This window comes from Maylandia zebra, linkage group LG11, assembly GCF_041146795.1.
Source record: "Maylandia zebra isolate NMK-2024a linkage group LG11, Mzebra_GT3a, whole genome shotgun sequence".
NCBI classification, from domain to species: Eukaryota; Metazoa; Chordata; class Actinopteri; order Cichliformes; family Cichlidae; genus Maylandia; species Maylandia zebra.
The window spans coordinates 15,468,610-15,495,785 of record NC_135177.1 but is presented as its reverse complement, the minus strand read 5'-3'; the positions used below and the strand labels follow the sequence as shown (position 1 = coordinate 15,495,785).

Here is a 27,176-nt window from a genome sequence, read left to right as displayed (position 1 = left end):
AGAGGAGAGAGTTACACACCTGCTCCTTAACACAAAACAAGCAATGAAGCATCTTACTCTGTTTTCCCATGAACTCTCAATTACGCCTTAAGCTTTAAATTGGACACTGTAAATTATGAATGTGATAAAAATCTAAATGGAATTTGTGCATCTGTTTCTTACAGTCCAGAGAAACCTGAACATAGTTGGTAGTAGTATTTTGGCAGTCGTAACAAGTTATTTGCTAACATTGATGCCATGATCAGGCTTTGTGCAGGCAGGATGAGGACCCAAACGCAAACTCACAGAAAAAAAACAGGACTGAACTCAAAATACAGCTTTATTTCTGACAAAAGATAACGGCGATACAAAATAATATGAAACTGAACTGGGAAGTACTAAGGAACTGACTTACAAGGAAACACACGGAGGGGCACACAGTCATGAGGGAGAACACGACACTGAACTGAGGGAGATGTGGACATAAATGCACAGAGGGTAAACGAGGGAAGTGAGAGCACATGGGAAACACAGCTGACACAGATAATCGTAACGAGACAGGGCAGGGGTGAACACAACATGACGCATATTGACGAGAGACTGTCAAAGTAAAACAGGAAGTACACAGAGGTTCAGACAGGAGGAGAGAGCACAGACATAACTGAAAACATGGAATAAACACAAGGAGGGGAAACAAGGGTTCACAGATACATAAAGGGGCACACAGGAGGTAACCAAATAAGGAACATCTTAACTAAACAACCTAGGAACCAAGGCATAAATAGAGAACAAAATACAAAACACACAAAAACTAAGAATACTGGGCCAACATGGCCCAGGACCATGACAATCCATATGGAAAAGATATATATAAATATTATAAAGTTTGTATCTGTCTTGTGTGAAACTTGTATGAAAAGCATATAAGTGTGAAAACAGATATAAGATCCCTTGAAAAATTATATAATGAAACTTGTATGTTTTGGATACTTACTAAAACAATGTATGAAAGTAATGCGAAAGTGGCCACTTTCATGAGTAAATCACATATAAGTTTTTACTATTTCTTTTCCGTATGGGAACTGAGCACAACCAGAGATATGCAAGTGTAAAAAATTGTTTTTTTAAATGGATTAATACTTCTTTGGGAACACCACAGCAGATCATTCTCTACCTCTTTTTACTCTGTCCGACTCACAGGATGGTTAATCTGAACTGCATGCTTATCTGAACTTGTAAGTTATAGAACTAATTAAGTGGCAAAATTTCCAATCTGTTTAACAAGACAGAAACTGAATGTAATTTCATACACTTCTCCGTCCACTTTGCCTTACCTGCACTTTTTCTCATCTCTCTTCTGAACCTATAATGCCACTTTAAGAGCAAGTTGATTAACGTGTTAATGAAATTATTAGCACAATCGCTGCACTTTCTACATTTCTCTTTACATATATCACCGTAGAAATAATTTTACCCACTACACTGGCACTTTAAAAATGAAAACGCATCAGAGAGGCTGAAAACCGCAGTTGCAGCGATGGTAATTTCAACTTTCCTTTTGTACGGTGGCAGAACAAAATGTGACTGACACGTCAAAGTGACAACGCTTTGTCAATAAAGGTTAAGGTCAAAAGTTCTTCTCTCCATCACCCCCCCCCTCCCCCCGCCCCCAGTCCATGCTGATGAGATAAAGACACTTTGTGTTTTAAAGGTCTCTGGTTTAGCTCAGACTTTGGCAGATTCTGCATCCCAACTAAACCCCGTGAGGACGACTTCAAAACAACAAAACAAACTCAGGAAAGGCAGTGAAAGATCAGAACCTATTATCCGCGCCTCTCTGTCCCTGACAGCTTGCAAACAGTAACCCTCCTCTGACGCTGTCATAACCTTTAGGAAAGACGAGGCTTGTTGCCGAAAAGGCAAACGGATAATCCATTAGGCTCAGATGGCCGTGAAGTAAATTTGTTTATTTTAACTTGAATCTTATTTTGAAAACAATTTGATGTTCTTTTTGTTCTCGTAGCGCATCTAATTCATTTTCATCTTAATGCACTTTGGGTAATCTCGTCCATTACAGACTTTTTGTCCACAGCAGTATGGGGTCTCTTCTTTTACTGCCCATGCTTTCCTGTTCTCAGTATAAAATGCAGACTTATGGCTTTAAATTTTCTCCTCCTGGCAGCGATTGAATCAAATGCATACTTGATGATGTGGCTGAACTCCTCTATCCTCGAGTGGCTGAATCCTTCTCTCACCCACGGGTGTGATTTCCAGTATCCAGGCAGCCCAGTAGGGCCCAAGCAACCCAGCAGGAAAACCCATCAGCTTTTCATCCACTTTTCTTGGAAAGGACCTCTTTGGTGATAAATGACAGTGTGTGTGTGCTGAATAGTGCTTCTGGTTTGACCCTCAAAAGGGACCTTCTCTTTTTTTCATTTCTTGTGAAGAGGGCTAATTACCATGTTCTGTAGAAGAGCTATTGAGGTCTTATTTAATTTGAAGGCAGCAGAGAGGATGAGATAGGGGAGGAGGGGGGAAAACAAGCCTGTAAAATTAATCTTTTCTCTCAGGTCCTTTGGCACACGGGATCTGTGATCAAATTTAGGCTCCCACTGGACACTAATTTGATATCACATTAATTTGGGCTTTAATCAATTTTCAAACCTGTGTCCACTCCATTATCACATGCATTTTGGGAATCTGGATTCGGCAGAAGGAAAAATGAGATGATTTCACTACAGTTTCACCAGCTTATTGCATCATTGCATAGCTCAAAGTGCCAGCTGCTCTTTAACCACACCAGCCTTCTTTTTGAGAACTATTTGAAGCTCTATGTGCACCTACTGTGAAATGGAGAGGGGAGATTTTGGCAAAGTATTTAATTAGTACTGAGGGGACTGGAGGATGGTGAAAGCAGGGATCAGGTGTCATGGATTTACAACAATGTCTTCCTGGCAAAGTAGTGCCCCTTTACTGCCAGCTCCTTTCAGAAAAGAAGAAAGGGGGGACGGGGAATGTGGGACTTACTTTCTCATTAAGCAGCTAAAGACAAAAGCTCTCAAAGTGACCTAAGGAAACAGCTATCAATGAATGTGTGGATCTTTTACTGCTAAACCGTTAGCTAAAGGTGTTCATGGTATGTGACTGCTTTCTGTATTACTGTACATTTCCAGGGGTGTGTAATACAGAAAGCCTTTTGTCCTATAAGACAAGACAGCGAAGCTTTGAATCTGCACTGGAGTGTTCAGAGGTTAAATAACTTGACCTTCAGAGGTCATTCTATTCAATTAAGCCACTCTCTCACTGGCCACAGTGACAGGCTTTTTTTCCCCAGTTTTTTCCCTCTATGACATCGTCTACTTCTTTCCTTTTTTTCCAAACACCAGTTGCATAAATTTAAGTTGTAGAGGGCTGGGGGTCAGAAGTGGGGCACTGTTGTAGGAGTTGAGGATCACCGAAAACCTGAAACACATTCAAAGCAGATTAAACAGCCTATTTTTACCATCACAAGACTCTTCATGTGTCATTAACACAGGAAGGTCTTGAATGCTGTTGAGCACAATAGAACAATGACTGTTTAACCAAAATTTCACTATGAAAGATTTTAGAAACAGAACATAGCCGTGTTAGCTGTCAGAAGACAGAGGGACAGAATCCTACTGTTAGCTCAACCTCACCACATCCACTTTTAATAGACCCAACAGAGCAGTTTCACATTATATGTTTTAATGGCACGTTTTAGGTTATTTACCCATGGGGTCGCCACAGTGGATGGCTCTCCCTGTTTCATTTACCACAGATTTTACACCGGATGCCCTTCCTGATGCAATCCTCCCATTTATCTGGGCTTTGGGACCAGCACTACGAGTAGACTAGCTTGTGACACTCCCCATATCCTGGCTATGTGGCTCCTTCCGGTCTTGAATCAGGAACATATTATTACTGTATATGTTGTAGTAATGCTATCAAACAGCTTATATACTACCAACTATTGGTCAGTCCATGCTACATCTCACAAGATATTTCTAAAGATATTCGTTACCTCCATTAATATGGATGAATCCTCATGGTGATTTTCATACTTTTGCGTTGGGTCCAGATGACCTTTTTTTGGTTTTTGGTTTTGTTGGGGTATTTAATAAATACTGAATTAATTTAGGAAAAAGAAAATAGTGATTGCACCTGGGTTGATTGACAAAGTCAGAAATATTTCCAGCAGCTACAATAATTGTTAGTTATCATGGTTATTAGCATGTTAAATAAAGGCTAAGATGCTGAAGCTGTTAGCATATGATAACATTTAGCAGAAATTAACATTATTTAGACCGCTGGTTTGACTCTAGACCAGTTTTGTGTTGTCTGGTGTTTAGTCTAAAGTGAAAGTAGATTATCAAAAACGGTAATCTTGGGCCGGGCAATGTGTTTCATTTTAAAGGGATGAAAAAAGTATATTGCTTATTTTAATCGATTGTAACTCTTTGTTAACGGAGTTACGTTGTCGCTCTGAGACACAAACTGAATAAACCAGGACTCGGCGCACATTTCATGCAAACAAAGTTTACAGTGACAGCTTCCAAGACATTTCTACTCACGTGTAACGCAGTAGGCACTTCACACGAGAACAATTGATATCGATTTTATGATATAAGTACCTGTTCAGTGAATGCACATTAACATTCCTGCTGCTGTTAAGATATTGCAGTTCATGGCAACACTGGCTGAGAAGTGTGGCTTAGGCAGCAGGCTGAGTGGCAGGTATCTACATGTACGACTGAGTGGATGTGTACAGGCGAGACAGAGTGAAAAAGAGTGTGTGTGCAAGGTGCATGCATGTGTGCATTTGGAGAATTAGTCAGTTGTTTGATTGTTTGGTTGGCTGGAGAAAGATAGAAGGAAAAATGATAAAGAGGGCAGAGCTTGGCCTTGTTACTAAGGTACTCGCATAAATGCATGTGTTTATGTATCCCGCTTTCACATCATTTCCAGACATTTTTTGGCGTTACTTATGGCATTGGTCATGTTTGAAGCAATACCAGAAATGTGTTAAAACATGGTTGCCCAGATTATTCACCTTAAATGATAAGGATGTATTTTTGTAATGGCGTTGGCATACATAATGCTTGGTGTATTGCATTTCTAAGGCAAATATTGTGACTTCCTTAAATGGGGCATGATAGAATTCCACCATAGGGGTCTTTCCTTGCTTTCCCATGCCAAAAGCATAGAAAAGACTCTGTATTATCTTCCCGTTGCTCTCTATTTTGTGTTTGCTTCCAGCCTCTTTGTTTACAGGGTTGAGTTGCAGTGGCTGGAAGTGAGTTGAAAAGTAATCTGAGATGTTTTACAGTAATTAGTTGTCCTCGTTGCTGCTGTGGAGACTGCTGTACTGCCTCAGAATGGGGAATCGGGGACTGCAAGGGGGTTGGGGTGAATGTGTAAGTGGGTGGATGGCAGGGTGGGTGTGGGTCCCTTCTTTTGTAGCCTGCACTACTCTCCCTCGCCGTCGAGAGAGGGAATGGGCCGAGGCAGCTGTCACTTACCATGTGAATGTTTCAAGGGCGACCCAGGGGTCTTTAGAAAACTCTCCTTTTTTTTGCCCCCCACCCCATTTTTCATGAAGAAGCAGCATGGAGTTTCTGAGCCACAGTCGGACCCAGAGGAGGGGCTTTGTTGGATGAGAAGGGGGAGAGTGAGAGAGAAAAAATAAGCCTGGGGAAGGTAAAGGGGGCACTTTGCTGCCAGGCTGCCCGGTACAGGAGCAACCTGAGCATCAGCAGCACTGGTGGGAATAGCGCTGCCACGCCGTTATATGGAACTGGCACAATTTGACCTCAATGTGAAAACTGCTCTTGGCTGGGAACTGTGGGAGTTCAACTGAGCCGTTGGAATACATTGTCTCCATCTGGGCGCACTATCCCATCGGTGGCGTTAACAAGGAAAGAATTCCTCCATCGCAGCTCCCATAACAAAGAAGAAAGGGAGAGGAGCAGAGCTGGTGGGAGGAGAAGTGAAGTGACGGGAGGGGAAGGGTGCACTGTGAAGGGAGAGGAGGGCATTGTTTGCCTGTGACTGTGGGCAACGGAAAAGCATGAGTTATCAGGACATGTGTGAGTGTGTTTAGAAAGTGTGTTTGTATGCGAGCATGTGTGAATGAGTGCACTTGATTGAGTGTGAGCTGGAGGGAGCATGCATGTGTATGCATTCGGGGAGCCTTCAGTTCAGGATGTTGGAGGTGGGAGGCCATTCAAGGGATGCTCAAAGAAAGCTGGATTTTTTTTCTATCTTTGTCTTCTTTTTGAACGGTGATTGAGGAGTAGCTGGATTCCTTTACTCATGCTGTTGGGCTCGACTGTGCTTCGGGGTAAGTGTAATTCACGTAAGCTTCTAACCGCCAAAACTGCCACTAAGTCAGGGCTGGCCTAGAGAGACTTTGGTTTTGCACTTTGCCGGTCAGGGATTAAACTAAGAGGTCGTAGCAGTGAGAGATCCAACTGAAGGATTTTCTGCATTTACTCAGTTCAAGAGGCAATAAAATATTCCAAAGCATCAATATGAATGGATCATTCAAATGTAAGTACATAAGTGTATTTTATTTAGTTCAGCTATATATTCTTTGTGAACATTTTCTCAATTCCTTGTATGGAGACATGCCCCTTTTACAACAGCTACAACTAGCACATTGTATTTTATATAGTAGTGCTGTATTGCACATTTAGAGGACAGTGTGCAACCTTGTACATTATCCACCCTAAAATGTTATGAGTCTCATGGGTGAATGCACAGCTGCCATCCCTGAGTAGGGACCACTACAATGATTACTACTTCAGGACCTCCCTCAACAGAAACCAGCACACAACAGTGACACAACATTAAGGCTCTACTGTTCTGATTGATGATTATTGTTCGCCACTAATTACCAGTCCACTCGTATCGAGCTTATTACACCAAATCAGTGTATAAATATGATGAAAAACATACAATACAAATATCCTCTATATGGTATTTTAGATGCTCATAATGCATACACACATATAAATGAATATTGCTAATTTTGATGTTCGTGCTTTTATACTATATACAAGTCCCTATACTATAGTCATAATCCAATTCATCAGGAAATGGACTGCGGTCGTGTATCATAAATCACAGCTGAGAGCAGAGAAAGGGCCATTTGAATTAAGGGCCATTTTAAAGGTGGTTAAGTGATGGGATGGTTAGGTCAATATCAGTTATATAGTAGAGTGGCTCTCTGGTTGCCTGGCTCCCTTTCAGCTACCATTGTGCAAAAAGGTGAGAGGTGTATATCAGATCCAGGGATGCTGAGAAGGGATTCTTTCATGAAATAATGTAGGTCACTGTGTTAGTACATGTCCTCCTTAAAAACTGAATGATTATTGGGTTTTTTTTCACTCTATATCAGGTCTAAGGGGTCAAGGCAACATAATGAGAATAAGAGTACATAAGCCTGTGTATTTCAAACAGAATCTCCTTTTTACTGTAGCATGTGATGAAAGTGGTCCTCAGCATATCCTCACACAGTGTGCTGTGAGATCACTGTAAGAGCAGCCGTGTAGTTTAGTAAATGACCACACATGTGGTGCGGTAACCAGAGAAGGCACACCCTCTCTGCTGAATTGTTAACCCATATGGACAGAGCCACAGACACTCTCTCGCTTCCTCGGGAGACTGCTGGGCAGTGATCTGGCCTAACTGGGTAATCATTGATCTTCAGGCTGGGGCTTTGTCTGGGCACTACTCTCTGATCTGACTGTGTACTCCCCTGTGGTTTCTTAACTGCATCATCTGCTCAGCAGAAACATGCATGATGTAGGTAATTGCTAGCTTAATGCACATGGAGGCATCATACCAACATAGGTCATATTTAGATTCCCATCCAGTTAAACACTGTCAGATTTCATCTTACTACAGTGATCAAGCATATGTAACCTTAGCTCCTTTATGGGTGTGCCAATTTGAATGAAACTTTTCATAAACATCGTCACACATACAGCTATATATATATAATAAATAAGAATTGAGTCAAACAAAAAAGGAGAACCAAATGAAGGACTTTAAAAAGCCCGCCTAAGGCAGATCTGATTTAAATTTGTTTTGTATATTGACAGTAGAGAGACGTTCTCCTTGGCTGTAGACTTTTTGTCTAAGAAGCTGCAAAAATAAAGAAGCTGCATCTACAGGCTATTATTTTAGCAATCGATTATGGGTGTAATATACAGAATAACTGTCTATCTTTATAGCACTGTGCATCCACATCCTCCGCATTCTCAGTAGTTTGAGGAGCCAACATCCCAATTTCCTCTTTGATGACCCATAGAGGCCCCCCACAGATCTTTAGTCACCGAGCATGACCTGAAATGACCTGTAATAATTCTGAATGGACCAGTCCAATCATGACTCAGAGGAGGACCTAACTTCAACAGCACCCCTCCCTGTGCTATCCTGATGGGCTCACCTCAGCTCCACTAGACCGAGATAATTACTCTCACCTTTAACCTTCCTGTTAAAACAATGAAGGCTCTGAGCTGAGGGACAGGCAGACAGGCTAACACCGTAAACTGTCACTCATGTAGTAATTTTGATCAGGTTAGATGGTGATCAGATCATTTTTGTATTCAGAATTCTGCAGTAGTAGTGTGGTAATAGGAGAGAGTCAGGCTTTAGTTTTCCATAAAGGTCACCAGCTATCAGTCTGTGTAATAACAGTGTATACTGTAAGGTATGCTACTGATTGGTGTCTGTTACACCAACAACTCCCCCACTACTCTCATGCCGCTTAGTTTTCCTGCACCTCCTCTTGTTGTCACCCTCTAGGAAGGCGATGTCTGCGTGTTAATGGCTGTCATATTTGATCAGATCCTTAGCGGCTTTCCCAGGACTGGTCCAGGCTGAGTTACAGAAAGCGCTGGCTGATTGCCACTGCTTTTTCTGTGCCAGGCTCAACAGTGGGATCCTCGACAAGCCTGTCACATTGATTTCTAAGCCCAGAATATTTCGGTTGGTGATGTGACATAGAGGGGAGTGCGTGTGTTTGCGGGTGTTTATGTGAAATCTAGACAAAGGGATGGGGAGTATCCTGGCCAAGTATCTCTGATGCATTTTCCTATGGTCCTTCAGTTCCAAGAAAAGGGCAACACTGGCAAAGAAATGTAGCAAATGGAGAATGTGAGACACTGATTTACTTTATTTGTTAGCAGTTTTCTGGACGTGTAAGCTATGCAAGGAGTAACTCGTGCCTTTGAAACTGGGAAGCTATGCTTTTAAAATAAGTATTATTTTGTAGATTCACAAACTGAGCAATTATTCATTGCATGATGACCCCCTTGTCTTATTTTAGGTAGCTGAAGAAACTCCCGCATGCATGGCCGCTGGCCCTTACCTGACCTATTACCTCATTAGCCACTGGGCTGAAGGATTATGGGCAACCTCATCAGCCGGCCCAGCTGCCTGGGCCAGAAGTCCAAGCATGTCAGGTCAGATGAGGACTTTCTGAAGGAGTGCTACCAACGAAGAAAAGAGTGGCAGCCCGCAGAGCAACATGGGGAGACCAAAAAGGAAGAGACTATCAAAGACAAAGCCAACGATGATGCGAGCAAGGAAAGAGAGGTGGAGAGTTACAAGGAACCCCAGGAAATTGATCTTAAAAGGGAGCAGGGAGCTGAAACTCCCATTTCAGATAAACCCCTTCACAGCTCTCCTGCGTCAACAATCAGGAGTACCAGTACTCTAGAAAATGCTTGGCAAGGCAGCCCGTCTCCCATAAAAACTTCTCGAAATGGCACCTTGACAAGGAGGACAGTGCCTCCTGAGTTCGCCAGATCACCTCTGGCTCACCCAGAGAAAACCGCTGCAGAGAGGAGGGCCAGCTTCCAGAGGAGAGACTCTAGAGAAGGAAGCCCCTGGTCCTGGAAGAATGTGGCATCACGTGAGGTCACAGAAGTGACAGAGGTGACAGAGACAACTGTAACAGAAATTGTGGAAGTGACAGAGTATCCACCAGGAGATAAAGGAGGGAACCCGATTGTCACCAGAACCGTGAGAGTCTTGAATGGTGTCGTGGAGGAACTTGCAGAGGTTGAAAACAACACGACTCTCAAATATGAGAAGTTGTATCTGGTTTTCTTTTCACTCTTTCCATTATTCTTTCTATCCTAGAACTCTCTCTGTCTGTACAGGCAATATGTTTTTTGGGTATTTCTATATCAAAATTTTTATGAATTGACAAAACACTAGGATTGTCTTTACTTTGCAGCTCCAAAGTTCAAGCTCAGATCAGGATCCCACCCTGGATAAATGGAGGGTAGGTTTTACCCATATCATATTTCTGTTGTAGTTAAGCCGATTATATTTCAGGTGAAACAACCTTGTTTTAAAGAAAACATTTTTTATTCACAGTTAAGAAATTGATACTGATATGTTGTGGTCTTTTGTCAAGGGAACAAGATCTGCCTTGGCACTAAAGGATGTTTCTACAGATTCTGAAACATTTCTCCAAAACCTGGAAGCTTTGCTTAAATGGGTCAAAGAAATAGAGGAGCTCACAGCAAATCAAAAACCCCCATCATCAGAGGTGAAAGTGGTGAAAGCACAGCTCCAAGAACAAAAGGTTTGTTACGTTCAACATTGCATCATAGTTTCATGTTTCCACCGAGTTCTGCAGTGGGCAAAAAGAATTACCTATAGGAAGATGTCCTGAATCCATGGAAAATGCTCTAGTGCTTCCGTTTTAAGGTAAATCTGCTCTATTCAGCAGTGAATGGGTGGTGTTTATCACCACAATGAGCTTCAGTAAGTCTTTGTCTACATGTCCTGAGGGCATATAAAAGCAGGGAAGTCTCTCACCTTTCAGCGGCAGTCACACCCATTGTGCGCTCTTTGGAGGAGGTGAAACCTGTCTGGTTCTTGATAATGTAGGTTTGTGAAACAGGACTCCCCCCTCACTGACTGGCACAAAAACAGGAAGAAAAACAAAAAAAGCAAAAATAAAAGGGGAGGCGGATTTAAGAAATATTAACAGGTGCAAGCAATGTCGTGTCTCAGAAATCGTACATAAAATGTTAAGAATAGGTTTTCTGTATAGCAGTATTAATAGTGTTTGTGATTCCACATAATATCACTTCACCTGAGATATTCAGCTGTTTCACAGCTCTTGCAGCGTCTCCTAACAGACCGGAGGCGTAGTATGACCTCCATGATGTCAGAAGGCACTCAGCTGGTGGAGGCCCATGTGGGAGAAGAAGGGGAGCAAGTAAAGGTCAAACTATCCACTCTTAATCAGAAGTGGGAGGCCTTACAACAGGAAGCAGAACAAAGGTGAACCACTTTTACTATCAATATTGATTTGACAAGACTGCATCACGAGACAAACATCACTCACTGATTACGGGGACTTTCGTAGGAGGGCAAGCCTGGAGCTCATCCTTCCCAGGGCCCAGCTGTTCCAGGAAGGAGTGGACAGCTTGCAGCAATGGCTCATATCTATGGAACAGACTCTAGCTGAACTTCGAAATGCAGAAAGAGTAATGCTGCATCTCACAGAGGCCTCCGACCGGGCCAAGGTTAGAAATCTAAAGCGAATGGACTGCCATGCAAAGTAAAGGTGGATTGTATTGTTTAAATAGAAGAATAGATTTTACAATACATTTTAAACACTTTTTTTCTTCCTTCAGGCTGTTGTTGAAGAAATTCAAGTTAAAACTGCAGAACTAGGGAAAATACAGAAGTCAGGTCATGAGCTAATGGAAGCATTATCAGGTAATGTTTACATACATCTTTAAATTAGTTATTGTAGATGGATATATTAATAATAGAAGTTCTGCCCATGTCTGTCCCTTGTCGCTTGTTTGATAACTCCTTGATTAATCAACACTATTATATGAGAAGACTGAGATGTGATCTACCACTCGTTCAAACAACTTCAAACCAAACACTGCACTTCCTTGCATCCTCAGCAGTACACCTGCCAAGTGTGATGCTGGTGGTTATTTTGATGAATGGCCACTGTGTAAATCTGGATTTACCTTTTCTTTCAGAGGAGGAAGCCCAGCAAGTACAGGAGAAGATGGATGCTTTGCGTATTCGTTGCTCTGTGCTGAGTCTGAGCAGTCTGGACGTGCTGCAGAGACTGGAACAAGCGCTTGAGGCCTCCAGTCGTTGTACCTCCAGCCAAGAGGACCTCCACCTGTGGCTGGGTCGCATTGAGCGGGAGCTCTTGGGGGCAGCAGGGGCACAGACTCATGCTGGAGATGCAGTACTATGTGCAGCTGAGAGACAAAGGGTAATGTTTACACATAATTAAAGGTTTTTAGGGTTTATACAAGGAAATACCACTTGATCGCCATTGAAAAGTGGAAGTGCAAAGCTAATGTAATATGTGGAAAAAAAAACCATTTTCACAGGACTCTGTAAATGTAATGTGAAGAACTAAGTACACCACCAAATTCAAAAGAGCCATCTAAGCAGCAATAAAGTAATTGCTTCTGTATGACTTCATCAATCTGTCATATTATTGTGGAGCTGGGGTTGGCATTTCATTTTCCCAAGAAGAAACTGGGACTGTCTGTTGTAGGTTTCTTGACGTTCTTGGGATTGTTGTCTTGTCACCTGATCTAATTTTGACCAAGCATTAGCTGCCGTCAAGTCAGTGTTGTTGTAGGACAGTCTTGCTCTAATTGCACTTTCATGAACTTTAAGATTTAACTGAGACCTGAAGACTCTGAGAGAAAGCCATTAGGTTTTGTGTAATTTCTTTATTGTCACATGGTGTTTTTTACTTAAGATGTTGGAAGCCTTCAGAACATATCTATTTGTATTTGAATGATAATTGTTTTGTTTATGTGACAATACTGTGTATTTTTAACAGTTGGAAAAAGCAGTGGTAAAGGAGATAGCTTGGTTCAAAGATACAGCAGCCAAACTTGAGAAGCTGAAAACTATTGATCTTGATCCAGAGCTCATCGCAGAACAGGTCTATGAGCAAAAGGTCAGGACACACACACAGAGACACGATATATTATACAGTACATGCTACAGTTTTATAAGTCCATCAATAGGAATGTTTGGTAACTGATTTTAACTTGATTTTAACTTGATATAATGTTACCTGTACAGATTTTAGCAGTTGAGATTCTACAACATCGGTTCAATATTGAGAAGATGGTAAAAATCACTGAAATCTTGATGACATACAGCGATGAAGGGGAAACTGGCGATCTTCGGGTACACTCTCAACTAAAATTTCATCAATGAAGCAAACACATACATGACTCGGGAGGTTTGAATGTATTTTTTCCACTGTTACATCTCCTGCAGACCCCAATTGAGGCTTTACAAGAACAATGCAACACCACCTCAGCTACCAATTCCCACGTGGTCCTGCAGCTTGAGCATGCTCAGTCACTCCTCCATCAATTCTCTGAGGGCTTTGCTGAGGTTTCACCGTGGCTTGAAGAAACTCAGACCCTGATTGGCCAGCTGTCCCTCACCACAATTAGCTATGAGGCATTTCGGGAACAACAGGACCTTTTACAGGTAAAGAAACCTGCTTTCCCATATCAGAGTGCCAGCTTTTCTCTTCTTTCATCACCCTTTTTGTGCTGGTGAACAATGAAGTCCTTTCAGACTTTATAGCCACTGCCACTATTTTTCTCTGGGTAAATGTGCTAATCTGTTAAACCATAGTTCATTAATGTAATTTACTTCATGACAGGTCTGTTGTGTCAGGCCTGTCACTGCAAGTGACACAAAGGGATTTTTTGTCCTTTCCCTGTTCATTTCAAATGCTTTCTGGTAAATAAAGTGCTCTCTGCATTGTTAAACTTTTTTTTTCTCTCTTGTGCTTAGGGTCTTCGGGAATCTATAGCTGAACATAGACCTTTGATTGCACGTTTATGCTCTCTGGCAAAACGCCTGTCAGAACTAAACTCCATTCAGGGGGATCAGTTCTGCCGCAAGGCCACAGAGGCTGAGGAGCAGCATAGAGCTATTAGAGACCGCGTGAGAGAGACTGCCAATCTACTGGAGGAGTCCTTGCCTCGATTCACTCAGGTAAGAATCCTTGTTTGGAAATGTTCACCAGTTTGTCCTATACTGGTTCACAGCTTAATGTTTTCTTATTCCTCTAGCTGAACGAGAGGATGACTCTTATCAAAGAGAGTCTACACCGCCTGCTCAGTCGCATACAGACACCCACCTTACTTCAAGGTCTCACGCCAAGAATCCAAGAGCAGCTCCAGGACAACAAGCAAACCTTGGCTGAGTTGTCCAAACTTGAGTTAGGCCTCAGCAGCGTCAAAACACAGGCAGATGAACTACTGGCTAACACTCGGGCTGCCGGGGATGGATCAATCAGCACAGGTGACCATATTCTCAGATCTCCTGAAAACACACAAAACCACAAGCTGCAATGTTTTTAATTATGTGGAAAAGTTTAAATTCTAAGCAGTTTGCTTGCCATATCCTTGTGATCCCAGCAATTCAAGAGCGAGTGTCCAGCTTGTCCCTGCTTTGGGATGAGACACATAATCAAGCTAAAGAGAGGGAAACCTGGCTGCTCAAACTCTTGGACCTTGCCGTTAAATACTGGAGCGATGTCGGCGATGTCACAGCTGCTCTTAATGATGCTCAGCAGGCGGTTTTGGATCTCAATGCTAGTCGAACAGACTCTGAAACAATACGTCAGAGCCTTGAAACCATGCAGGTTGGTCTGGAGACTTTAAAAGGAAGCGTGCGTGAAGAACCCATATTGTTAGAAAGACATGTTGTAACTTTTTCCATCTTTTCAAAATATAGACTCTCAGGGAGGATATAGACAGTTTGCAGGGAGATCTGGACAGTCTTGGCGTTCTGGGAATGGAGCTGATGTCAGCATGCGGGGATACTGACAAACCAGATGTCACAAAGAGCCTAGATGAAGTATGAAACATATCTGAAAGTAATTTTTTTCAGCTGATTAAACTGTGCACTGACATAAAACCATATATTTTTGCTGGCTTAAAGCTCTATTGCACGTGGAACAACTTAAGCAAACTATGGAATGAATGTCACAAAAAGCTGGAGGACTCCTTGCAGATGGCACTGCATTATCAAGATACCATGCAGGTATGTGTCCAAGTGCAATACAAAACCATTTATATGGTATGCATAAATTTATAATAACATACATGTCATTATCACAGCTATATTAAATAACACACCACATCTTTTTACTATCAGGGACTGTTTGAGTGGTTGAAATCAGCTGAGCTGAGTTCTGCAGAGGAGTTCGTGGTAGGAACTGACTTGGAGTCAGTCAAAGAACAGCTATGTGACCTCAAGGTGGGTTCATTCTCCATACTGCCCTAGAACCTGCAATTACATTCATTCATAACGGCACCTTTGCCTATTAAAAGTAATGTGTTCTCTTGGTATATGTTTGCGTACGGTATCCCTTGTTTTAGGAATTGAAGCGGGAACTTTACCAAAAGAAGATTGAGATAGAAAGTCTGAACCATCGGTTTGTGTGTCGGCTGTCTCCAGGCTCAGAGCGTCCAGGCTCAATCTCGCCACTGTGTGACTTCAGACAGCGCTGGGACAGTCTGGAGTCAGAGACTGTCAACAGACAGGTAAGAAGATGACAGCAGGTAGAGTGATGCAATGCTAATGCTAATGTGGCTATTAGCTGCTATATCTGCTGTGCCACAACTTCAAAAGACATTTTACTGAAACAAAGGTGAGCTAGCCTGTAATAAATGTGTAAAAATGATCTGTTTCCAATGTTTCTAATGATATATACTATCCACTCATTATGTTTACAGCATCAGTTAGAGTGTGCTCTGCTGGGTCTCGGTCAGTTCCAAAACACACTGGATGAGCTGCACACTTGGCTTTCCAGGACCACTGAACAACTGCAGGGCAGCCAGCCAATCAGCATTGACCTGCAGGCATGTGAAATAGAGCTGGCTAAACACAAGGTTGGTGGTGGCCTTAATAAATACAGATATACTGTGACTAACATTTCAATCCAGCCTTTCAGTAGGCTACTTTGTCAACGCTGGAAACTTTGTGTGTGTATGTGTGTGTCTTGTTTATTGTATGCTTACACACCACCTATCTGAGTCATCTTATAAGAGTCAGAAATAACTAACACCAGAAAACACTTAGCCCAAAACAATCCAAGCAATACATTGCGGAAATACTATACATATGCATTAATCTCTTCCCTCCTCCTTTTTCCTTCTCAAAGGTGTTGCGGAATGATGTTATGTCTCATGTTCGCACAGTGGAATCCCTCAACAAGGCAGGCAGGGGGCTGCTGGAGGTTGGGTCCGCAGAAGGTCCACATGGTCTGCAATCTCAATTGGAGCATCTCAATGAAAGCTGGGAGTTTGTCCGCTGTGAGACTGAACGAAGGCAGCTGGAATTAGAGAACAGACTGAGTCAGGTGAAGACAGAATTATATTGTTACACTGGATCAGAAGTCTTTTTGATTGTAAAACACGATTCAGTTTATTTATAACAAATGTTGATGCACGATATATGTATATTGTGTTGGCACAGGTGCAAGATGTTACAATGGAGATTCAGGACCTTTTACAGTGGTTGGAGAATACAGAACTGAGACTGTCCTCTTCTAAAATCATGTGGGGCATGCCGGACTCTGCAAGTGAAAGGCTCAATGCCCACTTGGTGAGGCTGATTAGAGTTTAAAATTAAAAATGTCAACTATAATCCTGGAAACATACATGTGAAGATATTGGTTCTAATTCTTTGGCTCTCCTGACTTGATGTGACAGGAGTTGTGTAATGAGATGGAGTCAAAGCTCCACACCTATACAGATGTGAAGAATGCCATTCACAGGATGCTGGAGAGCAGCGGTGTTGTGCGGGGATCGAGCACCGAACACAGCTTGTCGATTCTTGAACAGAAATGGGCGTCTGTTTACAGCAAAGTCCAGGAGCGAAAGGTCCTTTAATGTAGCACAGTCAACACGCTGCCTCTTTGAGATTTGTTTTCAGTTCCAGTGTGTTTTATTGCAAATACATGTTATTACAGTAAATCAGAGTGTAGGACTTTTTTCTACAGGCACAGCTCACAGAGGGACTCAATTTGGCCAAGGAGTTTCACAGCAGTGTCCAGGAGCTACTCACTAAGATGAGCAAGTGTGAAGAGTCTATGGGGAACCTGCCAGCTCCTAGCTTTGTTCTGGACACAGTTTGTGCACAGCTGCACAGTCACAGAGTAGGTTTTATTTATTTATTTTTTTAAATACCTGTTGTATTTTTGTTTTTATTGCTTCCAATCCAGAGATCTAAACCCTGTAATATGTATTGGCTTTTCATTTATGAAATGCTTTTATCTATACAGACACTGGTGAATGAGGTAAACAATTATGGAGAGAAGAAGACCACAGTGGAGAACGCAGGCCTCAGACTAACTGAGCTCAGCAGAAAGGACGACTGTGATGTTATTCATAACCTAATCATGACCGTCCAGGATCGATACAAAAAGTTACAGCAGCGGACTTCAGAAAGAGGAAGGATGCTGGAGGATGTTAAAAAGAATGCCAAGCAGGTATATTTCATCTCTAATATACAGAGATATGTAACCTTGATCTTTCTCACGCGTGTATATGAATATAATGTGCCACACCCACGGAGAGCTTTGTATAAAATGTTTCTATCTCATTCAGTTTAATGAATCTTGGCGCCTCCTGGTGGACTGGATGACAGAAGTCGAACAGACATTAGACACACATAAGGAGATTGCGGTGTCCCACGAAGAGATTAAGCAACAATTGACAGAGCAAAAGGTACATTATAAACATGGTGATATGCTGTATGTGTGTAAGCACCTTTGCTGTTCACTTATGTGTCACTCATTTGCCGATCGCTCTTGTAATTAGGAGTTCCAGAAACTACTGAGATCAAAGAGGCCCATGTACGAGGCAACACTGAAGAGCGGTCGCAGTCTGCATGAAAGAGCTCAAACCTCCCACGATAGGCAGCATCTGGAGAACTTAATGGCTGAACTCAAAGACACATGGGACACCATCAGTGGCAAGTCCATGGAGAGGTACAGAACTGTATACCGTATACAACTGAATTTCTACCAATAAATGAGCCAAACATTCACATTAATACAGATAAATAACCAAAAAAAAAAGTGTACTCAAAGTGTTTGTGTTTTCTGTTTTCTTTTAGGCAACACAAGCTAGAGGAAGCACTGCTGTTCTCAGGAAGATTCACTGATGCTCTGCAGGCACTGAACGACTGGCTGTATAGAGCAGAACCCCAACTGGCTGAAGACGTACCTGTTGGTGGAGACAAAGACATGGTCAACAATCTCATAGACAAACACAAGGTACCCACAAATACAGTTTGGAAAAAATCAGCCTTTGCAACCAACCCACAGGACTTATTCTAATGTTTTCATTCTAAATGCAGTGTTATTCATTTCCTCATTTTCATATTAGAGGGTGTAATGCAGTCTTGTACATGAAGTGTTTACTAACAGTTGTATATCACATGTATTATTAATGTATATACGTACAATTAATGTTAAGTGCTACTTGTTGTACTCTGAATTTGCAGCTCATTCTTCACAGTCCTTCCTCATGAGTAAAATAAAATAGTTGGTTTTAGCCTTTTTTTCCTCTTTCTCTCAGGCCTTCCAGAAGGAGTTGGGAAAGCGAGCCGGATGCATTAGGACCCTGAAGCGCTCTGTGAGAGATCTGACCAGGAGCAGCACGGCCGACGCTCACTGGCTGCAGGAGCAGATGGATGAACTGGAGGGCCGCTGGGAAGCTGTGTGCAAACTGTCAGTCAGCAAGCAGGACAGGCTGGAGGCTGCGCTTCAGCAGGTGTTGTACACGAATAGTAAAGGCTGTGAGGCTGTCCTGTGTGTGCAACAGCTGTTTTAAAAGTAGAAGCTGGAATTTTGACATTCGGTATTAAATGCTGATTCAACTGTGTCACTTAATCTGTCAAGACATAACCTTTTGCACTGATACTGATAGCTTCTGCACAAAAACTGACAGGTAGTCGTGTTTCTTTAAGTTTTGTCAAAAGTCATGAAAAAACACATGATGTGAAGCACTAATAAGGAGCTAAACTCCCCTCCTCGTTCTTGTTAGGCTGAAAAGTTCGACGGGCTCGTTCATTGTTTCATGGAGCGGCTCACTGAGGCCGAGAGGATCCTAAAATACGGGGTCATACCAGAGGAGGAGGAAGGTCTGCTTTCCTTCCGCAAACAGCATGAGGTCAGTATAAAATTTTGTCACTCCCTGTAGAGAAATTATTTTTTTTCCAGCTTATCAGCTTCCAGTGAGTGCAGAGGACAGACTCTGCTACAGAAGAAGCTGGTGCTGATAAGAGTTTAGTGTTTGGCTGAAGGTCAGTTAAACAAAGCTGTGCTTGAGCGTAGCTGTAAGGACGGCTACCTCGAGCATCAAAAAACTCATCCAAGTCTTTTTGTTGCTCCGCCACAGGAGTCGCTGTCTGCCTTGCAGGCTCAGGCAGTGGAGCTTGAGAACATCCAGTGTTTGGGTGAGGAGATTCTTGCCTCCTGCCATCCAGACTCCATAATCACCCTAAAATCGTGGATCAGTGTCACTAAGACACGCTACGAGGAAGTGAGTGCCTTTGTGCCAAAGTAATACACACAAGGTTCTATTTTCCTTTAATTATATTAAAAAACAAATCATTTGATTGTTTAGGTAACTGTTGCTATCAGTCACCAAAATGGCTTGAATGCTGGAAGACATTTTATCAATGTATAAACAGCGAGCTGTGTAATTTTCTCCCCCTCTTTTGTTTTCCGAGTCAGGTTCAGACCTGGGCCCAGCAGCAGGGCCAGAAGATCCAAGCCAGTTTGACAGCACTGGAGACAGAGAGAGAGGAAGTCCAAAGACTGCTGGACTGGATCTCATCAGCAGAGGAAGCCCTCAGCCTCAGAGATCAAGAGCCTCTGCCTGAGGCCACAGAGCATAACCAAAAACTCATTGAGCAACACACAGTATGAGTTCTTTTTCTTTGAGAGCATGAGTTATTTACCATGTTTGCACTGCAAAACCCCCAGTTTTACAACATGCTTACTGTACTTTGTAGTCTCAGTTATGGACTCCTCTCCGCAGGTATTCATGGAGGAGTTAAATAAAAAGTTCCCAGAGGTAGAACATGCCACAAAATCCTGCAAACACAAGAGCATTTCGAAGCAGCAAGTTTCCCCAAGCAAACGGCCCCTCACCAGTAAGCCACTGTGAAAACAGCATTCTGTGCATGCATTCATAAAGGGTTAAAGGTTGAGTAGCTCACTGCTAATGACCTGTCAAGCACATACAGTATCATTTGACTGAGATGAATGATGACTTTCTTTGTCCAGAGAGAAGGAGCGCTATGAAGTTGCAGCCTGCTATACCAGTCCCCCTGGAGCACCTTGACCCTCAGACCCCACAGCTCAGTCAGCTGGTCAGTGAGTGGCAGAAACTTTGGCTCCTGTCTGTGGCGAGACAAAACCGCTTGGAACAACACCAGCAAATGCTCAAAGAGGTCATTGTGCTTTTTGCAACATAACTGTAATAACGTTGAGAGACTCTGGTACCATTGTAGGTGGCCAAAACAATAAAAATGTTTTTGAAATTATTATTAGGAGAGACATTTTGACATTCAAAGATTTAAAAAGGTTGTGATATTTTGCTGTTTCCCACAGATGGAAGAATTTGCAAACTTTGACTTTAACATTTGGCGAAAGCGTTACATACAGTGGATTAGTCATTTGAAGTCTCGGATCTTGGACGTGTTTCGCAGCATCGACCGGGACCAGGATGGACGGATTAGCCAGAAGGAGTTCATCGATTATGTTCTTGCCTCTAGTGAGACTTTCTTACCTATAATAATCAGTTCATTGCTGATACTAATGTAGCTCTCATTCTGGATTATAGTGCTTTAACTCTTTACGTTAAGATCTGCATGGCTGGTGTTCAAGATAAGGCTTTGTACTCCTTCTGTAGAATTCCCCACAAGCTCTCTAGAGATGAACGCTGTCGCCAACATCTTTGACATGAACAACGACGGTTTCATCGACTACTATGAGTTTGTGAGCGCGCTCCATCCCAGCAGAGATCCCTACAGAAAAACACTGGATGCCGATCAGATCAATGAAGAGGTAAGAAGAGCGTGTTCATAAGGAATAATTAAGAAAAAGTTAAACTAATGTACTCCTTATGAGGTTTTTCAACTCATGCTGTCATTATCCTGCCTTTATTAGGTGAGCCGACAGGTAGCACAGTGTAACTGTCCCAAGAGGTTTCAAGTGGAGCAAATAAGTGCCAACAGATACAGGGTGAGTCAACTGTTAGTCACTGATTCAAAAGATATGCAACTTCATATTTAAAATGCTAAAATCCTCGACCACAGAGGAAATTTATGTCTTACATGGATTTCCTCTGTCCATCAGTACTTGTAACACGGTAATATTATATTATTTAATGTTTGCTCCAGTTTGGAGATTCCCAACAACTGAGGATGGTTCGAATCCTGCGTAGCACATTGATGGTCAGAGTCGGAGGAGGCTGGACTGCTCTGGATGAATTCCTGGTTAAAAATGATCCCTGCAGAGGTTGTAATAGTCATTATTTCCTGCATAACTAAATGCCTTTCTTTCAAAGACAAGCTGTTACAAACCATAAAGGATAAAACATCTCTTAACATTGCTTTTTCAGCTATATCTAGTTGGCCAATAATGGCCTTTTCATTTGACATTCAGGTGAATTAGATTAAAAAGTGAAAGGTGAAACAAACTAATATCAAGAACTGACCAATTCATGTTTAGCACTAAAAAAATCCTTTTGCAATCAAAAAGATCTACATGTAGAGCCATCAAGGCTAAAATCGGGTTAAATCTGGTCAAAAGTAAAGGTCAAATAGATGACTAGATCACAGCTGGCTGTTGACCTCTTATATTTAAAGAAAAAAATGCAAACTTTCTGTTTCTGATGGGCTCCTGTTGTTATTTGTCACATGGTAAGCTGATTAGGACAAGCCTGTGGACATTAAAACATTATTTTTCCCATGTGGAAAGACAGAACGTCAGATTCCAGGTTTGAATCTGTTGGTTATGGAAAGACTTTGTAAAGGTCTTTATGAGGAAGAGTGTATAATTATACATGTCTGTGAAGGTTCTCAGTCATCCAGGTCAGTGTAGTCTAAGGAGCTTGGAAAGAAAAGCGTCTGGACTTCTTTAAGTTGCTTGAAGACGTTTCACCTCTCATCCGAGAAGCTTCTTCAGTTCTAAGGTCAAATGGTGGAGAGTCCCAGATTTAAACCCAGTGGGAGTATCCCCCCAAAGAGGGAAAAAGGACCCCCTGATGATCCTCTAATCACATGAGCCAAGGTGTGAAAACGGGTGTGGGTCACAATCAGCCAGGGTTTCGGGTGAGCTCATTGTGAAACCTGGATCCACCCTATCATGTGATTTCTTGAGGTCAGATGGCCCAGGGTGTGAGTGGGTTCACCCAAAAGACAAAACTCCAAAACACAAACTTAACAATGTGGTGTAAGCTGTACAGTGCAGCGAGGAATGCCCAGACCTCTACATTGGAGAGACCAAACATCCACTTCACAAGCGCATGGCACAACATAGAAGAGCCACCTCCACAGGACAAGACTCAGCAGTCCATCTGCACCTACAGGTCAAAGGTCACTCTTTCAAGGATGCCAATGTTCACATTTTGGACAGAGAGGATAGATGGTTTGAAGGAGGAGTGAAATAAGCCATTTATGTCCACTGTGAGCGACCATCTTTGAACAGAGGCGATGGTTTACGACACCAACTCTCTGCCATCTATAATCCAGTTTTGAGATCCCTCCCCAGACGCCTTAACGCCCACTCACACCCTGGGCCATCTGACCTCAGGAAATCACATGCTAGGGTGGGGCCAGGTTTCATAATGAGCTCACCTGAAACCCTGGCTGATTGTGACCCACACCCGCTTTCACACCTTGGCTCATGTGATTAGGTAGAGGATCATCAGGGGGTCCTTTGTCCCTCTTTGGGGGGAAACTCCCACTGGGTTTAAATCTGGGACTCTCCACCATTTGACGCTTTTCTTTCCAAGCTCCTTAGACTATAATTATACGCATTTTTTTCTTTTCACCCTTCAACCAAATCTCAACATTCTTTAGACATCTTGCAAAGTTGTCTTCAACATATTTTAGCCATCTTTTCACTGAGTTTTTGTTGGATTGGAGGGGTTGTTAACACAGCGTATGTGAAAAAACTTTAGTCTTATTAATATCTACATGTTGGCTGACTATAATAATAGGTGTATCTATAAATAATGAGAAGTTTTGCCATTTTCTGTAAAATCCCTCTGTTGTGTCTCCAACAGTAAAAGGTCGGACCAACCTGAAGATAAAAGAGAAGTACTTGTCCCCAGCTGGGAGCACCTCTAAAGGTTTGACTGTCAGCAGGTCCAACTCAAGCCTCAGCCTGTACAGCAGTGCCTCTGCCCCCACCAGCCCCATGACACGCAAGGTAAGCTTTAAGCTGTGGGTAAAGCAACTTCCTATCTTTCTAATATTGAAATGAGAGAATTTCCATAACAATGTAGGATCAAGTTGCACCTGTCTACCTCTCAAATGAAGAACAGTAGCAACCAGAAAAAATGTAAATGTATTTTATTATGGAGACATTTATCAGTAATTGGTGTAACATATCTGGCTTTAGGCATTACTTCGTAGGAGTTTCTCAGGTGACCGCTGCATTCGCCCCAGGAGCTCCATAGCTGCTTTGGGGTCTGACCTACAGTTTGCCACAACAGGGGAGGATAACTCTCCATCACCACCAGGTTATTTTTTATTTTTTGCTTGATTTTTTTAGGCAAACTGCTTTCTCGTGCATCCAGTAAAGTTGCAACATTCACTTTTAGAACTTGAGAAACTTGTTGTGTTAACCCGATTCTGTCTGTTTTCATTCTTTTGCACCTTCTAGACGAAACTGAGAGGTTGCCCACATGATTATCTCTCCTTCTGAGCACCCTGAGTATGCTGCAGCGCTCAACCCAAACACAGCCTTGAAGCCCCAAAAGAGTGACAAGCAAAAGTTAGGTGCTAGAAGGGGCCTGAAAATAATGGAATCATTCACATTTGACCAGGTGAAAATGAAGGAAAAATACAGGAAAGGTCACCAAAAGTGCTGCTAACAGGCGTGCAGCTTTAGGTAATCTGCGTGAGAAGAATGTCTCAGTGTGGACAATGAGGGGTCAGTCCAGATGCAAGGCAGAGATTTTTTTTGTCCCTTTTTTCCTCATTTCATATATTTGTATCTGATTGCGTAGAGAGTAAGAATTTCTGCATGGATACTTGCTGCATGATAGCCAGAGCATTGCTTTAATCAGAACTGCTTTTATTTTCCAAGCCTGCTAAAGATGAGCTAAAGTCGGACGGTGTCGGGAGATGTCAGTAACGCTCTGTTACTGATTCAAGGTGACATAGTGCTAAGACTCACATATGATGGCACTGAAAGGTGTTGTGTTATCTGACTCTGCTATCAACATCCAAAAAAAATACTCATATACCAAAATCATAACTATATAAAGGGTACAGTATGCCGTCCGTCAGCTTTGTAATATTTTTTTTTGTTTTTATGTCATTCCATGATGAGGATATTGTTGGCAGGGCCACACTTTCTTTTGTCTTTTAATTTTTTTGGACAGCATGTTTTCATATAAATGTATTTTTATTCTTTATTGTAAGGATGCTCTAAACACTGGAGATTGTTTAACGAACAATGCACTGAAGTACGACGGGCCATTGTTGATTTGTAGAGATTCTTTTTCTCAGGACTGGTTGTGTCTTTCGATGTATGTTTCTATGGAACATTACTGTGAACATGTAGATGTGTTTTTTTCTTCATAACACTGTACTTAGAAAAATTTCTTTAGCGCATTTGTCTTTATAAATATGCACTTTTCTGTGTCCAACTACTGTAGATATGTCGTGCTAAGTAAGAGGATGTCTTACATATGATTTATACAAACTATAATTTTAGTTTGGGGTTCATAAAAAAATAATGTTGACAATTTTATGTCATGAGAATGCAGTGGTTGTATATTTAATATTTCTATTAGTTTCTATGCTTTTCTGGCATTTTAAGCAACACAGTATCGTTTTTTTGTTTTGTTTTCTGCCATTCAATCAGTTCAGAAACTCTCACATTTGTTAATTCATTATTCGCCTTCCAAAGATGTTAAAAAGAACATTCAACACTAGTTTCCTTAATAACAACACATGAGCCTGGACATAACAGTATGTATTGTTTCAGCAATAAACAACAAACCACATTTATCTTGAGAAATAATCAACTACAAGTCCACCATCATCATCATCATCATCATCATCATCCACTGGTAGTGTTGCAAAGCTTTTATTCTGTGGGTTAATGATAGACCAGTTAATACTTTACAATATGTGTAACCACTATGTTTGTAAGTGTCCCTTTGTACTAGATCCACCTGAGGTTGAGTAGCTTCAGTAGCTTATGTCATGGCATTTGGTCTATGCAGTTGTCAACTAAATTTTTTAAAGTCAAAAATGTTTTACGTGATGGAATACATTTTCTCTTTGCCTCGTGTTTGGAGACAGTTGATAATTTACTGTACTGTAAAAAATTACAACAGCCAGATTTCACTTCGATTGCTATGCACCCTGATCTTTCTGTACTGTAAATGTTTCTATACCCAGCACTCATTCTGATGTCTAACTTTAGATGAATGTCACTAATAATTTTACATCCACTTGTATAAAAAATAAAACTTTTGTATAAAAATATGAAATAGTTTGCTATTAATATTATTACATTTGCTAATACTACCAAAATGCCCTCTGTGGAGGAGGCAGAAGACCAACTACAATGGCAGAGGTTACTGGGGTAGTTAAGAAGCTCCGTGGTGCCAAGTTGCCAGGCTAGGATGAGATTCCAAAATCCTGAGATGATAAAGGTTCTGGCCATTGTATGGCTGTCTTGGCTGACACTTGGTTGACGTGGAGGTCTAAGACAATGCCTGTGGAGTGGAGTGGTGGTTGCCATTTACCAAAAAGTGGGTGTGCTTAAATTTTCAGGGTATCAAGATCTTGAAAAAGATTCTCCGGCTGACTGTCAAACCTCGGTCCAGATCTTCAGGAAAAGCACTGCCAGTTCTGTCCAAACAGTGGGCCAGGTCATCACCCTTACAGGACTTTTGGCTGGATCGTATGAGTTTGACCCTCCCTTCAATCATGTGTTTTGTGGATTTGGAGAAAGTTTACTGGGGTGAACTGTGGGAGTATGGAGTGTGTCTGTTGTTACAGGCCACGGGGTCTATGTATAATCAAAGTCAGAGCTGTCCACATTTCTGGCACAAAATCAGACATGTTTTCAGTGGATGTTGGGCTCCACCAGGGTTGAACTTTATCTCTAATCCTATTTGTCATATTCATTGACAGTTGAGGTGGTTCAGGTATTAAGTTAAGATGTTTTATGGGCTGCTCCCTATGAAGGTTTTCCAACCATGCCAGACTGGGAAGAGATCTCAGGGTAGGCCCAGAACATCTTACACTGTTGGAAAGCCTCGTTGCTTTTCTCAAATGGTGCCAAATTTGATGCATTTGTCAGTTCAGAGTTGAGGATGTGGGTTGCATCAATGAAAGACAAATCCTCTCTGTCAAGGCATGCTTGGACAACTGACCGCTATAGCTGGGTCAATGCTTACAGGTGGGCACCAGATGCTCAAAACAAGATTCAATAGCAGTATAAGCTGATTGGCTAATTATTTCCTTTTAAATTCCAAAAAACATTTTGTTTGATAACATTAAACTGAATCTGCCATATTACCTGACATGGTATGACAAAGAAACATCTAAATATTAGGCTAAAAGAACATGTCAGTCACTTTAACTACAGAATGTGTCTGAAGGTCAAGTGTTTATGATAGATTCTCAAAGAAATGTAATCTGTTGATTCTCAGGAACATTGCCCTCCTGTTGGTGACTCTTTCAGACTCCGTTGCAGAGTACACGCAGTACCAAAAACACAGACATATTTATTTAAACATGGGGCCCAGCTGTTTTGAAAAAGAAAGCAGGGTATTGTACTTCTACACAAATATTCATTATGAATCCAGGTCACAGGAGTGCCCTTTAGCCTACTTCCAGTCCTGAGTGGC

General features: G+C 41.9%; 1 protein-coding gene across 2 annotated transcripts; it reads left to right on the top strand.

Annotated features, from left to right (window-relative positions):
* The first annotated feature begins 5,502 nt into the window (after positions 1 to 5,502).
* On the top strand, positions 5,503 to 25,802 carry macf1b (microtubule actin crosslinking factor 1b). Of its 2 annotated transcripts, none has more exons than XM_004566785.4 (40): positions 5,503 to 6,340; positions 9,335 to 10,071; positions 10,250 to 10,297; positions 10,433 to 10,603; positions 11,144 to 11,310; positions 11,396 to 11,555; positions 11,667 to 11,751; positions 12,030 to 12,274; positions 12,860 to 12,979; positions 13,108 to 13,215; positions 13,309 to 13,527; positions 13,840 to 14,043; positions 14,121 to 14,352; positions 14,469 to 14,695; positions 14,788 to 14,910; positions 14,995 to 15,096; positions 15,211 to 15,312; positions 15,435 to 15,599; positions 15,792 to 15,947; positions 16,220 to 16,417; positions 16,534 to 16,662; positions 16,770 to 16,940; positions 17,060 to 17,215; positions 17,342 to 17,548; positions 17,667 to 17,786; positions 17,880 to 18,049; positions 18,178 to 18,337; positions 18,642 to 18,836; positions 19,110 to 19,235; positions 19,464 to 19,607; positions 19,802 to 19,990; positions 20,109 to 20,223; positions 20,357 to 20,523; positions 20,684 to 20,846; positions 20,985 to 21,139; positions 21,242 to 21,316; positions 21,475 to 21,592; positions 23,364 to 23,509; positions 23,702 to 23,822; positions 23,966 to 25,802. In XM_004566785.4, the coding sequence occupies exons 2-40, from the start codon at positions 9,415 to 9,417 to the stop codon at positions 23,989 to 23,991; spliced, it is 6,342 nt and encodes a 2,113-aa protein (XP_004566842.3). In that variant the 5' UTR covers positions 5,503 to 6,340; positions 9,335 to 9,414; the 3' UTR covers positions 23,992 to 25,802. The 2 variants fall into 2 exon arrangements, with proteins under 2 accessions (XP_004566842.3, XP_076745964.1); XM_076889849.1 differs by lacking the exon at positions 5,503 to 6,340 and adding an exon at positions 6,446 to 6,549.
* The last annotated feature ends 1,374 nt before the right edge of the window (positions 25,803 to 27,176 follow it).

Bases quoted from the DNA above. Each gene is read 5' to 3' on its own strand.
- macf1b (XM_004566785.4), top strand. From the start codon at position 9,415: ATGGGCAACCTCATCAGCCGGCCCAGCTGCCTGGGCCAGAAGTCCAAG. The intron at 16,418-16,533 runs GTGAAGACAGAA...GTGTTGGCACAG, and splicing joins TAGAGAACAGACTGAGTCAG to GTGCAAGATGTTACAATGGA. The intron at 17,787-17,879 runs GTACATTATAAA...TCTTGTAATTAG, and splicing joins AACAATTGACAGAGCAAAAG to GAGTTCCAGAAACTACTGAG.